Source organism: Pseudochaenichthys georgianus, chromosome 5 (assembly GCF_902827115.2).
Source record: "Pseudochaenichthys georgianus chromosome 5, fPseGeo1.2, whole genome shotgun sequence".
Classification (NCBI taxonomy): Eukaryota; Metazoa; Chordata; class Actinopteri; order Perciformes; family Channichthyidae; genus Pseudochaenichthys; species Pseudochaenichthys georgianus.
In genome coordinates, this window is record NC_047507.1 from 38274667 (window position 1) to 38291220 (window position 16554).

General features: G+C 40.5%; 1 protein-coding gene across 1 annotated transcript; it reads right to left on the minus strand.

Moving 5' to 3' along the window:
* Positions 1–6900: 6900 nt before the first annotated feature.
* Positions 6901–11112, minus strand: lsm3 (LSM3 homolog, U6 small nuclear RNA and mRNA degradation associated). The gene is made up of 4 exons (XM_034082707.2): positions 11004–11112; positions 8824–8934; positions 8600–8695; positions 6901–7989 (listed from the first exon to the last, which is right to left on the minus strand). The coding sequence occupies exons 1-4, from the start codon at positions 11022–11024 to the stop codon at positions 7909–7911; spliced, it is 309 nt and encodes a 102-aa protein (XP_033938598.1). The 5' UTR covers positions 11025–11112; the 3' UTR covers positions 6901–7908.
* Between the last annotated feature and the right edge of the window lie 5442 nt (positions 11113–16554).

Consider the following 16554-nt stretch of genomic DNA (forward strand, 5'->3'; position numbering starts at 1 on the left):
TCCAATGGCTGGCAGGGCCCAATTATACAACAGGCAAAGAAACCAAGAAATGACAAGCATGTAATTCAATGGTAAAATGTCACATCTGGTCATATACAGTAAAAAGGACAAATTGAACTATTCTACTCCAATATAAAACTCTGACATTACAAAATGCACAATTTTATACCGGTATGGCAGTGAGATCAAAATATGTGGTTATAATGGGAGTGGATGGGACATTTTTGTCTGCGAGTGGCTAATGTGTGACTTTTTTGTTTAATCTGATTCTGTGCAAAAACTAATCCACCAAAATAAATGTTGTTGCTAATCTTTGACATATCCAAGACTGTGATAAAAAAAAAGCCAACCACCCCAACATTCATTATATGGAAAATAATTGCCTTTTTGTACATGTTTTTCATAGAAAACGCAAATTCATGTTTTCAAACTGGCAGTTCAAGGGTTAAAATCCTGAACATAATTTGACATTTGGTATTTTTGATCAGGACTGAAGTTGATTGAAAGATTTAACCCTAAAAAGTTTTTAAAAATATTAATCTGTTGTCATTTTAGAGCAGTTTTTGGAAGTGGAAATGTTTGTCCCGAATGACTAATGTGTGACTTTTTTGTTAAATCTGATTTTGTGCAAAAAGTAATAATGCAAACAAATTAATTTTGTTGCTAATCTTTGACATATCCAAGACTGTTATAAAAAAAAAAGAGCCAGTCCCCAGATATGTATTTTTTGGAAAATTTTCATCATGAAAAAAAACAGCGGTTTCATGTATTCAAAATGGCATTTAAAGGGTTAAAATCCTGAAAATGATTACATTTGTTATTTTCTATTAGGGCTTTAAAGATTGAACCTAAAAAAGTTGTGAAAAAAACCTTTTAATATAATATTTTTATCAAAGTCTTTTGCTGTGGACATTTTTGTTTCGAATGACTAATTTGCGTAGTCCTGCGGGAGTCACGAGGGTGGCAAATAGGAGGCAAATCCTACTCTAATTTGAGCTAAGTATCACTGGTGTCTTATTCTTATTTTTCTTTTGTTTAGCTTTCTAGCCCCTCATGCTATAATCATGTGTATTTTCTCCATTCCTGTTCATGTGTCTTCTCGCAATTATCACTGGCCCCGTGTATCTCCTAATCGCTATAACCGGCCCGCTCTCGTCTATCCCACATGCTCCACTGAGATCCAGCACCTAGTTTCAGGCGGCCTGTGGAACTGCCAGTCAGCTGTTCCTAAGGCTGACTTCATCTCTGGCTACGCCTCCCTGCAGTCTCTGGATTTCCTTGCTCTCACTGAGACGTGGATTACTCCATCCAACACATCCACCCCAGCAGCTCTCTCCACAGCATATTCCTTCTCCCATACACCCAGACCCACTGGTAGAGGAGGTGGCACTGGTCTCCTGCTCTCTCCCAAATGGAGCTTTTCCCTCTTCAAGCTACCTAACTTCACTCCTTCCACCTTTGAATTCCATGCCGTCACTGTGACCCATCCTATACAACTGACCATTGTTGTTCTCTACCGTCCACCAGGAGCCTTGGGGGACTTCTTGGATGAATTAGATCATCTCCTCTCACACATCCCTGAAACTGGCCCTCCCGCTGTACTTCTCGGAGACTTCAACCTCCAGACGGGGAAGATAGACGAACTAACATCTCTGTTAACCACCTTTGCTTTCTCACTGTCTCCGTCCCCACCGACTCATAAAGCTGGCAATGTCCTTGATCTCATATTCTCAAGGAACTGCACTACTTCTAACCTCTCTGTAAACCCGCTCCACACCTCCGATCACTTCTTCATTTCATTCTCTTTACCCCTTTCCAAACATAACAAACTAATCTCTTCTCATCCTGCACTTGTCCGCCGTAACCTCCGTTCCCTCTCCCCCTCTACCTTTGCCTCCTCGGTGCTCTCAGCCCTCCCTTCCTCTGACTCGTTCCAACTCCTGCCTCCAAACTCTGCTGCAGAAACTCTCCTCTCTACTCTCTCATCCTCTCTGGACTCTCTCTGTCCTCTCACATCTCGGCAGGCTCGTCAGTCCCCTCCTGCTCCCTGGCTAAATGACGCACTGCGTGCTAATAGAACCGTCCTTAGGGCAGCAGAGCGGAAATGGTGGAAATCCAAACACCGTGACGACCTCCTAACCTATCAGGCTCTCCTCTCCTCTTTCTCTGCTTCCATCTCTCAGACAAAAAGCACTTTCTTTCAAGATAAGATCCAATCTTCCTATTCCAATCCTAAAAAACTATTTTCCATCTTCTCCACCCTCTTGGACCCCCCCAAAGCCCCTTCCCCCTCCTCCCTTCTGTCAAGCGACTTTGTTAACCACTTTGAAAAAAGGTTTACGACATTCGCTCTTCTTTTTCTGACTCACCCCTACTCACCGCCGGATCACCTGAGCCACCTTCAACCGGCACACTAACCTCCTTTTCCCCTCTCTCTCCAAGTGAGGTTCTTACCCTCATTACCTCTGCCCGCCCCACCACCTGTCCTCTGGACCCTATCCCTTCAAACCTCCTTCAGACTATCGCTCCTGATATTCTACCGTTTCTCACCCATTTCATCAACACTTCTCTAACTTCTGGTCACTTTCCAAACAGTCTCAAGGAGGCGAGAGTAAACCCTCTCCTGAAGAAACCCACTCTCAACCCGTCTGATGTTATAAACTACAGGCCTGTCTCTCTCCTCCCGTTCCTGTCTAAAACACTTGAACGCGCTGTCTTTAAACAACTCTCCCGTTATTTCCATCAGAACAACCTTCTGGATCCGCACCAGTCTGGTTTCAAGGCAGGTCACTCCACAGAAACTGCTCTCATTGCTGTCACTGAGGAACTGCACACTGCTAAAGCAGCCTCCCTCTCCTCTGTCCTCATCCTGTTGGACCTGTCTGCTGCATTCGACACGGTGAACCATCAGATCCTCCTTCGCACCCTCCAAGAACTTGGAGTTTCAGGCTCTGCACTTTCCCTCCTCACCTCATACCTCAAAGACCGCACCTACAGGGTTACTTGGAGAGGGTCTGAGTCCGACCCTTGTCAATTAACTACAGGGGTCCCTCAGGGCTCTGTTCTTGGTCCTCTCCTCTTCTCCCTGTACACAAACTCGCTCGGATCTGTCATTAGCCCGCATGGTTTTTCATACCACTGCTACGCTGACGACACCCAATTAATTCTGTCCTTTCCCCGCTCAGAGACCCAGGTCGTCGCACGCATCTCTGCTTGTTTAGCTGACATCTCTCAGTGGATGTCCGCTCATCATCTCAAGCTCAATCTTGACAAAACTGAAGTGCTTTTCCTTCCGGGAAAAGATTGTCCCTCTCTTGACCTAACTAGTAAACTGTCGTTTACTGCAAACATCGCTGCTACAACCCGCTGCTGCAGATACACGCTTTTCAACATCAGGAAGATACGCCCACAGCTGACCCAGAAATCGACGCAGGTTCTGGTCCAGGCTCTCGTCACCTCACGCCTAGACTACTGCAACTCCCTCCTGGCTGGTCTACCTGCATGTGCCATCCGACCTCTGCAGCTCATCCAGAATGCAGCGGCTCGTCTGGTCTTCAACCTTCCAAAATTTTCCCACACCACGCCGCTCCTCCGCTCCCTCCACTGGCTTCCGGTAACTGCTAGAATCCACTTCAAGACACTGGTACTTGCGTACCATGCTGCGAATGGATCTGGCCCTTCCTACATCCAGGACATGGTTAAACCGTACACCCCAGCACGTGCTCTACGTTCTGCATCAGCCAAACGGCTCGCTGCACCCTCGCTGCGAGGGGGACCCAAGTTCCCATCAGCAAAAACACGTGGGTTTGCTATCCTGGCTCCAAAATGGTGGAATGAGCTCCCCATTGAAATCAGGACCGCAGAAAGCTTACACACCTTCCGGCGCAGACTGAAAACTCATCTCTTTCGACTCCACTTCGAGCGATAGAATGACTAACAAAGAACTGCTAACAGAGCACTTATATACTAATAAAGGACTGGCTTAGCCAGTTGAGCAGCACTTGAAACGATTGGCTCTTTGAAACCTGATGTTCTTATATGATTCTGTTTTCCTCAAGGTTGTGTCTTCCTGGTCGAATGTACTTATTGTAAGTCGCTTTGGATAAAAGCGTCAGCTAAATGCAATGTAATGTCAATTCACAGACCGATTTGAAAAATTGAAAATTCCAAAATAGATCAAGAAAATAGCCGTGTTACAAAAAATCAGGCCATTTGCACCAACAGAACCAAAGTTATTGCAAAATGAAAAGTGAAAAATTACCCATATGGACAAAAACGTCCACAGTGATACCGGAGGGTTAAATATATTGTTTTATTTTTTGACCGAGAGGCTTACGGCCCCTACACATGTTCTACTTTTGACGCCTCGATGGAGGTGTCAGCCAATCGAATCATATGCCAGTACAAGCTCTAGCCAATCAAACCACGTGCTTGTGTGTCTGGGGCGGGAGATTCATGTGATTGGTTGTTGGTCGAGTTTCAGCCCCCCCCGCCGGCAAGCGACAACGCACGCCGCCGTGTGTAGGGGCCGTTATAGAGAGCCGAAGTCCCTCCCTTTCCGGTGGAACTCCATGGGACCTTATTTCAGAAAGATTATGTATTGAAGTCAATGGGGAGAGAAAAGTTATCTTTAGATCCCGTTTGAATTGTGCCATGAATTACACATATCATGTTTGTCAATCTTAAACAATTATTTACACGTCCAAAAAGTCACAGTTTGTCGTAAAACTATGAAGTAATAGTTATTTTTGTGTGAAACCGCTCAAGCGGGACCGGCTGTCCAAGGTTTCGGTGAGTGTTAAACTAGAATAATGTGTAACGTTAATGTCAGCTAGCTAGCATTAGCTAACAAGGTACACTCCCGTGTTTTGTTTTAGCAACTAGTTTTTTGTGCACCTTGTCCTTGCCAACACTAATGTTGTCCACAGCGATCACACAGTTCTTAACGAGAAAACTTTGCTAAAACAAAACATGGGAGCAGGGACGTGCACAGACATTTGGAGGGGCTATTGCTCTAAACTGGAAAAAGGGCACGCACGCCCGCCCTCGAAAAAAAACACATTTGAATTTGAAAATTCTAACTTGTTGTTAAAGTAAAAGGTTGATAAAATAAAAACACAACACTGCCATTGCAAGTGACACTCAGTTGACTTTTATGTCCAACTGCTACATTCGTCATTCAGGCACATTTTTTGTTTTGCGGTCCATATCTCATTAAAATATCTAATGTAATGGCGCGTTTCCACTGCAGCGGGTAGCTCGCTTTAAGCGTGCGGGGCCCGTTTTTGGTTGCGTTTCCACTTGGCCTAGTACCGGCTAGCGGGTCCTAATTCACAGTTTTTCTGGCCCCATAAAATCGTGGTTCTAGGGCCAGGAACAACCAGGCTGAGTCGGGCTGAGTATGCTAAACTAGAGAGAATCGCTGGCAAGGGGGGTACAACTACAACAAGATGAACATATTTTACCGTGATTTAATTGTAATACACGTTTCAAAATGATGCCGAAGTAACAACATACTGATATCGGTTAGTAAAAACCATGAATTAACGGCCCGTCCACACAGCGGCGTGCGTTGAAGCTTCCAACGCTTCTGCCCATTGACTTTGAATGGGGTGACGTCACTTTTAGCCGAACTGCATCGTGGGAAGCGACGCGGAGCGTTGCTGGCGTGGCTCGCTGCAAAAGTTGAGCAATGTTCAACTTTTGACGCGTCGGAAGAAGCGTCAATCGAAGCATATGCCAGTACAAGCCCTAGCCAATCAAACTACTGCTTGTGTGTCAGGGGCGGGAGATTCATGTGATTGGTTGTTGGTCGAGTTTCAGACACGCCCGCCGGCAAGCGCCAACGCACGCCGCTGTGTGGACGGGCCGTAATGCTTTGACAAGTCTGCAGACAGATGGCAGACGAAAAACCCTTTTAAAATGCGTGTTTTCTAAATGGAGCTTGGCTAAGATAACGTTATATATGCTCCGACTGTCCCCACTCACAACAACGGCCTAAACAGACATAAATAAAGCAGCGACTGTATTCGCCATGATACAGGCAGTCTGTGGTTTGTACTTGTTTAACTTTTGTCTAGTTTCTGAACAGATATGAGGAGCTGTGAGCTCTGAGTGCTAAGAGCTAACGGCTGTGTTGTTTTTCTGGGGCTCTCATTTAAGATAACGTCACGGCTCCACCTACACTGCGTTACTATAGTAACTACCCCAGTTCCTAAACTGTAATGGAAGCGCAGCATTAAAGTGAGCCGCGCCTAATAAGGCCTGACCAAACCGAGCGAGGCCTGCAGTGGAAACGCGCCATAAGTAACTATTAAAGAAACAGTGGGGACAATCCTGTTTTAATGTAGTTTGACCATTGTAACTGCTGTGCAGACATTCTGATAAAATAGGGCTTCTAACCAATTACCTTAAATAAACTCACTAATTAATTAAACCAGTTCAATACGCATTATTCATATCATTCTTTATGAGCGCAGGAAGGTAAGGAATCTAATGACTTATTTATTCAGTATTCCATAACTTAATAACAGAGATGGTCAAACTAAAGTGGTAGAGACATTGCATAAATCCTACAATGAAGCGGGACAGTGAAGTGTTCTCCGTGAGAGGGCGATCAAGAAAAGAGAGATATCTTTGTTATTTATATACATTTTTTAAATATTATTTTACGTTCTCTTTCTACATCCATGACGCAGTCGTGCAGAGCTACGCTAATGCAGAAGTGGGCGTGGTATTTATTTTTTATATAATTTTATGCTCTTGTCTTTATACATCCATGGGTTGAATCTAAATTGTGTTGGAAAAGCGATAGATTCCACCGGGCATGTCTCAACGCTGCTCTGGTTACATTTTCCGAACTGGTAATACATTTCATACAAAACTTGAAAGAGATTTATTTTTTGCAAATTACCTTTTTTATTCAAGTTACCAAAACCAAATGAAAACAAATGTTTACATATCTGAAAATGATGAACTCTCAAGTCCAACAAACACTACAAAAATATATATAAAAAAACATAAAATAAAACCGTCCAAGAGGAACTCAAGCTTCCAAATATTCACAGATGATGGATTTGGGGTAACTGCACAAGTCTTCTGCTTAGAACTAAAAGTTTCACTTGAGAAAGGTCAACAGTTACATAAAACCCCTCTGCTCAGTCTGCTGTCTGGTAATACTTGAAATACACTCGACAAACACAACAGTTAACACACACGTGAGGCAGTTTAGTTTCCAAAAACCATGATAAGATGTTTGCAACTTAATATGGCACTTGTAGAGACTTGTAAAGGTGAACAACAACCCTTAATTAAGGTGATTAAAGTAACATTTGTTTTTCTGGCTTAACTAAAACTGTGTGGATTTATGAATTTAAAATCAAATGAAATATCCTGAGAATAAGAACAAAAATTGTGGCCTGAAATATTCTATAATCCCATAATAATTTGCCCAAACAAAAAAAACAACTATTTTTTCAAAACATGTTTTTAATAATTAGAAATTATGATATTATTTTCTGGCTTCACTAAATGGGTGTGTATTTAACATTTGGTGTACAGAGCAAAATCAAATAAAAATATCCTGAGGATATCAGGAAACGATTGCCTGAAATGACACAAAATCTATTTAATAATAATTTGCCCAAATAAAACCTCAGAAGTAAGCCCTCTTTCTCCAAAACCAAAAGTCATCTTTCTTTCTTTGTCAAAAAGTGCTTTCAATTCTTGCAACCCCACAGAATAAAGTAGAGAGTTTGTGGTAGTATCTGAATGAGTGTGTGGGGTTTGACAGTAGAGTCTGACCTAAGGGGGCTGGATGTGTTTGAACGCAGCCATGTTTCAGCCTCCTAAAGTTAGAAGCTTCCCAGCTGCCACAAACACTCCCTCACAAACAGGAAGTGGTTGGGGTTAGCCCACCCTGAGGGGCGGTGCCACAAGGACAACACCGTCTCCTCTGACAAACAGCATGGGGATGTTCCTCTTGGTTGACTAAAAAAAAAAAAGACACAGAAAAATTGTTTATCTTTATATTGTTCTGTTAATTATTAGTATTATTTCCTCAAAGCGTCCGGCACTCAAACCCTTTTAAACTGTGATATTCAGAATTAATATTTCATTTTTACACTTTACGAAAAGAAATAAAAACATGAATAAAAGGAAAAGTATTTAAATAACTTTAAATCAATCTTCCTGCAGTATTATGGAACTGTATGTTGGCCACAGATACAGATTGCTGGCCATCTCTCATCACTCTTAACAGCAAAAGTTTAACTATGAACATCATTTTATATAAAACCACTGAAAGTGCAAATACTATTCTTCACAATCTCGAGGAGGGAAAATCTAGAATATTAGATTCCATCTTAAAATGTCAATAAAGTGTGATAAAACATTGTTAATATTGTGTGCCAAATATGAATAAGCATTTGAAATGCTTCTATTGATGTTGAATGTTCCTGCTGAAATAAAGTATAACAGCAGCATTGTTCTAGTGCTTCAGTAAGGCCCAGTACATGCAGACAGTTTTAGAAACCAAGACCAACACAAGTTGTTCAGTAAGAAGACATGAGGCTGTAACAAGGAGAATTCAAAGCTGTACCTTGTATAGTTCTTCATAGGTCTCCTCGTCGATCTCCACCGTCGTCACCGTCTCCTCCACATCTCCAAGGATCATGTTCAGGTGCTGATCGTAGGCCTGGGAAAAACCAACATCAACAAGCATGAAGTGAGAGACAAATATCAGACCTGCGACAATAAAACGTAGAATCCCACAACACACACACTTCAGTGTTTTTTTAAGCAGATACTGGGTGTGTATCTTACATGCAGTCGACCGCGGAGCTCCCGGTCATTCCTCATCTTCACGTAGATCCTCTCATCTAGACTGAGTCTGATCAGATCCAGAGGCTCCTCTACCGTGTTGGTAGACGGGGGCTGCAGCACACAAATAAGGATATTAATTACACATTTTACAAATATAGATTTCAACAACTTCAGAAATAAATGCCAGTTCGGAGGATGGCTACTTCCATAAGGTAGTTTAAGCTACCAAATGTTCATTAATTGGGGAAAAATGTGCGGAGAATCAGTTATTCTTTTCTGTCTTTGAAAAGCACAGGAGTAAAAGCCATCAGGACTGTATTTAGAGGTTTTCCCAAATTCTCCTGAAACTTCAATTATTTCTTGAAAGAAATATAAAATCACAAATATAGGAAAAATTACAAATGATGGTAAAGTAACAATATTAACAATCATTGCCTGTAAAAACAAGGAATGGTGTGTAATTTCTAACTACCATTTTTTACGTATTTGGAAATAGGAGTGTCAACTAGGCATACTTTTTATTGCAATTAATCCTTGTGGTTGGAGCAGGGATTTGAGATTTGGGAAATACTTTTCAAAACAGAGGTAAGAGTTAGGCCTGTCGCGATAATCAATAAATGTACTTATCGTACGATAAATAAAAATGGACTCGATAACTTTTCTGAGCTCGATAAATTGCCATTTATAAGGATAAGATGTAACCAGCATTTTAGCCCAGCGCACTGTGAGGGGTGGGGCTCACACACAGCCAGGTCAGGACACTCGGTGTGCAACAGTGTAGCAGCCAAATTAATAATATAGAGACAAGCAGGAGACAACGTGTGACTTACTCGAGGGGATTTTGAAGTTAAATTAATTTGTGCGCTTTAAGCACCAGGAAAAGCGCTTTATAAATGTAATGTATTATTATTAAATGGAAGTGGTTGCAAAACCTAATACCTAAAAATACCATTTGTTATAATTAAATATATTTGTTTTATTTATTATATATATTTGAATATTATTTCACATTCAATTTGCAATGTTGAATAAAAAGTTCTGTTTGAAAGGATGTACTTGAATTATTATTATCATGATGTCAGTGGTCTAAAATGGTCTTACAACAGTGCTGACAATATTATCGTTTATCGCAATAATTTCCGGGAAAATGTATTGTCCAACAAAATTAATTATCGTGACAGGCCTTGTAATAGTTGTATAAAATGTCTTCAGGGTGTTTTTCAAATAGGCTAGCAACAGATAACTATTTCCCTTCAGCTGCTTAGATTTACAATATGATCATCATAATAATAATAATAGATTTAATTTGTTTGCGCTTTTACAGGCTCAAAGATGCTTTACAGATATAGTGAAGATAAAATAAAGGAACAACAAATAAATATATAGTTAAAGTTAAAGTCAAATAATAATAAAGTGCAGAAACTGTTAGTGGAGAGGCTGCAGAAGATATGTGATGATGACTGAGAAAAATTTGTGTTACAGTTTCTTACTATAAACATTCACAAAAAGCAAGGTGCACACAAGTTTTGAACATCAAAATTATACAAAACAAAGTAAAGAAATCTAGGCATTTCAGTGACTTTACTATGAAACACTATGCATCCAAAATCAAGGGGAGGTATATCAGACCTAACTAATATAAACGTAACACTTGGAAGACATATTGAAAAGAGATGTAGCTGTGGAGAAAAGTTAACAAAAGTAAGTGTATGTATTGGCTGAAAACCCCACCATATGCTAAACCACTTAGTTACATGTGTGTCCGGTTAAAAGCACAAAAAAAACAAGTCAGACACGTTTAAACTAGTGTATGCTTTGGGTGTAACGCAACACTAGTATCCTGCTGTTCTCCAACACAAGGAACACACAAGAAAAACGAATAGCCTTGTCATATGATGTAATTATCAATGTTAGCTCTGATGTTCAAACTAAACAGCACCAACAGTGAAACACGTTGTCATTTTTGAAGTTAGAATAAACGTGATGTGCTAACAGGGCTAATTTAGCTAGCTTGTTTGACAGGCCTCTCCGCGCTGTTAGAGGAGGGGAACAAACGAAGTGATACTATAACACCCCTGAAAGAAGAAACAAAGTAAACACATCTTAGAGCGTTCTTTTTGGATAATTATATACACGCTGTGTGAGAGAAAAACAGCATTAATCGACGAGGCTGCACCAACCTGCTCAACTTCGTCCGCCATTGATTTTGAGTGTGTGTCGTTTAGTTTGACCGGTTCAGGGGTTGCCAGGTATGTAAAAAACGCGTTTGCAGTTAGCGAGGCAGCGGAAACACGTGCACTTTGGGACAGTTTGCCAAACACCTGGTTACATCTATTGAGAGGAATATGCAAAATAATATTAGTGTGGGAAGAAGAATTGTAAATGATGTACTAATATAAACGTAACAATACCACAATGCAAACATATTCCATTACAAGTGAAAATATTGCATTGAAAATGTTACTTAAGTGAAAGTTCGGATCGGCAAATTGTAGTTAAAGTATGAAAAAGAACTATGCATAGTTAACCTTTTCAGTAGATATCTAATTGATTACGTCATGGCACTCATACTTGCCATTTATCTGCTGAACAACTACCTTTACGTTGATTAAATGTTGCGCATAAACTGATTCACTTTGTCCTAAGTATATTTTGAACACATAACTGTTACGTGTCATTATAAATGTACTCGGGGATTTTTCTTCCACTATTACCCACTTCACATGGAGGATAAACCACAAAACTGGCAACCCGCTACGTACAGATAAACAGTACCACTCTCATCCCTTTCGCTTTCCAGACCTTTCCATCCTCCATTGTCCCCTTACTGCGACATTACCATTCTGTGCATTGGTAAGTTATAATTCATCTATGTGTTACGAATTAAAACATATTTGTATCATTTTTTGAATTTATTGTCGGTTATGTTGTGTGTTATTCAAGCTACTGTAAAACAACTACTGTCAAGTTCGCAGCGTCCATTTACAGACTATCTCGTTGCAAGGTCGTTTGTGAAGACAGGTTAAAATAAGTGTTAGACCATAAAATAAATACAAAATTGATATAACAAAAAGCATTTCCAAGGTGGGTTATGTAAAGCCAACTAAAGTTTGCTTGTACATTTTAGAAGAAAACAGCATCGTTGCAACATGTAAGTAAAACAATTTTTAGTAAGGTTTTTATTGTTTTAACGTTATATCCATACATAATTACATAAAATAATACAATTATTCGTAGGTTTGGCTATACGTAAAGTTACGTTACTCCCACTGTGGTTATGCCACGTATGCATCACCACGTTAAATAAGCAGACTAGATGTAATACTTTTTACAGGTTTTCAGGAACAAACATTGACTAAAAATGATAACTTAGCATTATGTATAACAAATAATGAAAGGATTCATTTTTACAAATGTAATCTTCATTTCGAATTAGTTGGTTCTATTTCGTCCCTACTGACCGCCAGAGGCGGTGCTTTAGCACTGGATATGTCCATTGCGGGCATGCGAAGCTCGAGTACCAATAACAACTAAGTGACGTCACCCCATTCAAAGTGAATGGGCAGACGCGTTGGAAACCGTTTTTGAAGCTGTCGAAGCTGTAGTGTGGACGGGCCGTAACTGTGTCCAGCCTGTGCAGCCACTTGGCTGACACTGGGATAAGCACCGGAGTTAGCCATGCTGTTTTTTATTTAGAAGCCAGTTTTCTGGTCTTTGCTTTGTGTTTTCGTTATTAACTCAAACAGTGAAGGCAGTGTTCTCACCCCCGCTCCTGGTGGACGTGTTGCTTGGTTCTAGCAGCAGCCGCCTGGCTAAACTGTCTTGTTAAGCTTCTTTATTTAATCCAGCTAGGTGAAGGCAGTGCTCTCACTCCCCGCTCCCTCTGCTGGTAACGTGGGTGTAGGGCATTTACATCCCTCTTTGCCATAACCTCAGGGAAGCGAGTTGGAGAGCGACATGCCCTCTCCGTGAGCGATACATGCCTGAGGTGGAACTCCGATGGCTCGGGTGTTGCCCTCTGGCCGAATGTGGCGTTCCTGCCCAAGGTGCTTCCACTAGCCCACTCCAATCGGCCTATCCAGCTCGCACGCTTTAACATTCCACAGGAGAACGGCACGCCTGAGTTGCTGTGCTCTGTGCGTGCCCTAAGGGCGTATATTGATGCTATGGCCTGTATAAGGCGGTCAGAGCAGCTCTTTGTTTGCCATGGCGGCACTAGGAAGGGTCGTGCTCTCTCTAAACAGTGGCTGTCCCACTGGGTTGTCGATGCCATCTCACATGCCCATGGGGCCAGTGGCCGCCCCCTGCCACCAGGGCTGAGATGCCACTCTACAAGGAGCATCTCAACATCTTCGGCTGCCCTGAGAGGGGTGCCCCTGGAGAACATCTGTGCCGCGGCGTCGTGGGCGTCTTCTGGCACATTCTCCAGGTTTTTATCAGGTTAATGTCGCCACTCGCTCCGCTGCTTCCAGCTAGGTAAGTAGGTGCTTGGATTCTTCATGACATTGTTGATATAAGTCATCCAGTGCTAAAGCACCGCCTCTGGCGGTCAGTAGGGACGAAATAGAACGATAGTTACGGCTGTAACTACGGTTCTATGAGTCCCGGATGACCGCCAGAGTATCCTGTCTCTCAGAATTATTGTGTGCTCGCGAGAAGATTCTGGGAACAGATCCTCTGTCGACACCGGCTGATGTAGCCGGTGTCACGTGGGTCACAGGTGACTTTGTTGTTATTGGTACTCGAGCTGCGCATGCGCGCGATGGACATATCCAGTGCTAAAGCACCGCCTCTGGCAGCCATCCGGGACTCCTAGACCGTAGTTACAGACGTAACTATCGTTGTATAACCAGACATCAAAAAGTCAAAATTGTTCAAGTCAGTGTAAGGTAAGACAGGTAAAACAGGTTATGTCCAGACATGTTAAAAACTGTAACCATCAAATATTTGGCACTTTCTGTTTGAAGATTGACTTAAACGCTGATTAAGTTTAACATCTTTGCATATTTGTTTGTGTTTACATGTTCTACTACTTATTTGCATGTGTTTTACATTTCTTTGCGTTTCTGTCTTCTGTTCATATAAACAATGTGTGTGTGCCTCATCTCCCAGTTCAGCCCAGTGCTTCATACTGGGTGTGTGTGCAGGCTAAGAGGCAGAGCAGAGCAGTGTGTACCCATTCCACCCTCAGCTGCAGTATGGCTCCGTGGTAGAAGAGATCGCTGCTACAAAAGATGCATTTTCTTAGTTAACATAACAACTGCCATGTTTATCTTTGGTTGTCATAGAGCGGTGCAGGAACTAGTCATTAAACCAGAAATGAGTTGGCCTTTTACCCCTTTAAAGTAGTGTTAATATTTGGAGATTATCCTCGTCAACAAAACCTATAAATATCATAATCTAGTGTTTGCCACAGATCCTATTTGCGTGATATTATGGAAACCCCTCTGATGCTAACTTGGGGGTCAGTCTAATAAAAGATGTCATCACTGCACCACTGTATTCTCAACAGAAGATATTTGCTCTTCTTTGCATGCTGGTTCTGCTAAGAGGTGTTTGGAAACCTGTCTACAGAGGTAGTGAAAGAGTAATTGCCCATTACCCAGTAAGGTCCTAGAAAAAAGATGCTACAATATTACTAGAACTAAATGAGTAATAACGTTTATTTTTCCTTTTTCTCCTATGTGCACTCTCTCAATCTCAATCTCTCTTTGCTCCATCATCACATCCTGCAGAATCTGACGTGGGACAAGATGGCGCCCGACACAGGAAGACAGAAGTGTTTTAATGTTCTGATTGCATAAAGGCACATGTCATATACTACCTTAAATAATAATAACATACTTACTTTATACTAAACTATTATACTATACAAACTTAACTTTTTTAATTTGACCCTTTTACATACATTTTTGTAGAGTATTATCTTGTTAAGATATGCATCAAATATATGAATAGTGTTTAAAAAACACAATTTTTGTATACAGTATACTGCATCATGTGTCTTAAGTTAGACCAAGCAATGCTTAAAATTACATGAAGCAAAAATATAAAGAAGTACAAAAGCACCCAACTATTCTAATAGTAAATGTGTTTGAACTCTGTATAATCAAATGTGGGTGTGACAGATATTCTCCTGTCCTGTATATAACTTTAAATTACATTCTTTTTTTTCTACTTAACTAAACCTTGACAACCTTTTTTTTTTTAGGGAAATCCTGTTATAGATAACTGTCCACTCCTTTGTCATTGAAATGTCTCTGAATCATCATGTAATAAAGTCTTATTTTACAACTTAACGATATTGCCTGTTGAATGTGACGGTGTTGGTGAATGATAGTCAAGTAACTTTGTTTCCAAGCAAGCTGAAAAAAATACTTAAAAAAGAGAAAAGTATTAAACCCTAACTAAAGCTTGATTGTTTTGTGTTCTAGGTGCTTTACAAGAATAAAGACATACTGATGTTAAGCCTAAACAAGTATCCGCACTAGCCCCAGAGTTACTAAGAACCATGCCTCCATAGAAACGCTCCTGCACAACTTTATATATGTCTACTGTAAGATGCTGACCAGTGTTTTATTGGTAACAATCAGTTACAACAATCAATGGTAATATGTTTTTCATAAGTTGTTTACAAAAGTATGGCGCCAGCAATAAAGGAGTACATTTTTTACATACCATAGATGACACTACTATAACACCATATATACTTTTTTTGTTATGTAATCCTGAACTGCTACATTCTTCCAAAAGGCTAATATTTGTTTAGATTTTCTAAACAATTTATACATGGATATTTATTTCTATGCATTAGACAAGACTTTAACACAAGTTATCAATTCTAGGTACCATTGATGCATAAAACGATGAGGAATACTGGAAGGAAACAAAGCCAACAAAACAATATCTGAAATACAAGAAACATTAGCATCCACAGTGAGTTTAAGGATAAACCACCTGCAGAGGTATGATTTCATAACTAAAGGCTGGGTAGACTATTTACAGTGTACAGTAAATGTTTATTAGTGGGTACCAGATTTAAAAAAAAAAAACTCTTAATAGAGCACTTGAGGGTGAATCAAATGTTTCTGGCTTGATGTTCATCACATTTTTGATCCATTGATAAAATTATATAAATTAACATGAGCGTTGTAGATTTCATAAACTGATTCATAATTAAATAACTGGCCACCACATATTTAAAAAATGAACTATCAACCAATAATTTATTTTGAAATGCTGTATCTGTGAGGCTGATTTCCTGTAAAGACCAGGCTGCAGTTACATGCACGTCCACAGCAGGGCAGTGTTGGACCAAAAACACACAAAGTGATTCTAACTGAGTTATTGTTTCAGCTGCCAGTAGACTTAGCTGGAAAATATATTATAGAAAAAGAAAATCAGTGAAAAAACAAACAGTCATACATTTGTACATTTGCCACTGCCAAACCCCTCAAATTGACTCATAAATGCCAAACAAAAGTTGTTTTTACATTTTGAATTATTTTCCAAATGTAATACCAAATAAAAGTGAGATAGGCTATAGGAAATAACAGTGAAATTCAAAGAAATTAGTATCAGTTAAGGATTTACATGATGGTTAAATGAGAAATTAAGCTCCTTTAACTCTTGAACTTCTGGTTAAATATTGAGAATAAACAAGCTAGGGAAAGCAGCATTGACGTATTTCAACACTCCGTTATTACTGATACATTATGTTGACAGCTTGTT

What these genes read in the sequence shown, in the direction of transcription:
- lsm3 (XM_034082707.2), bottom strand. Translation starts at nt 11,024, where the DNA reads ATGGCGGACGAAGTTGAGCAG. An exon ending in TGGCGGACGAAGTTGAGCAG is followed by an intron (nt 8,935 to 11,003) that starts GTTGGTGCAGCC and finishes TGTGTGCTGCAG; the next exon opens with CCCCCGTCTACCAACACGGT. An exon ending in AGCTCCGCGGTCGACTGCAT is followed by an intron (nt 8,696 to 8,823) that starts GTAAGATACACA and finishes GGTTTTTCCCAG; the next exon opens with GCCTACGATCAGCACCTGAA.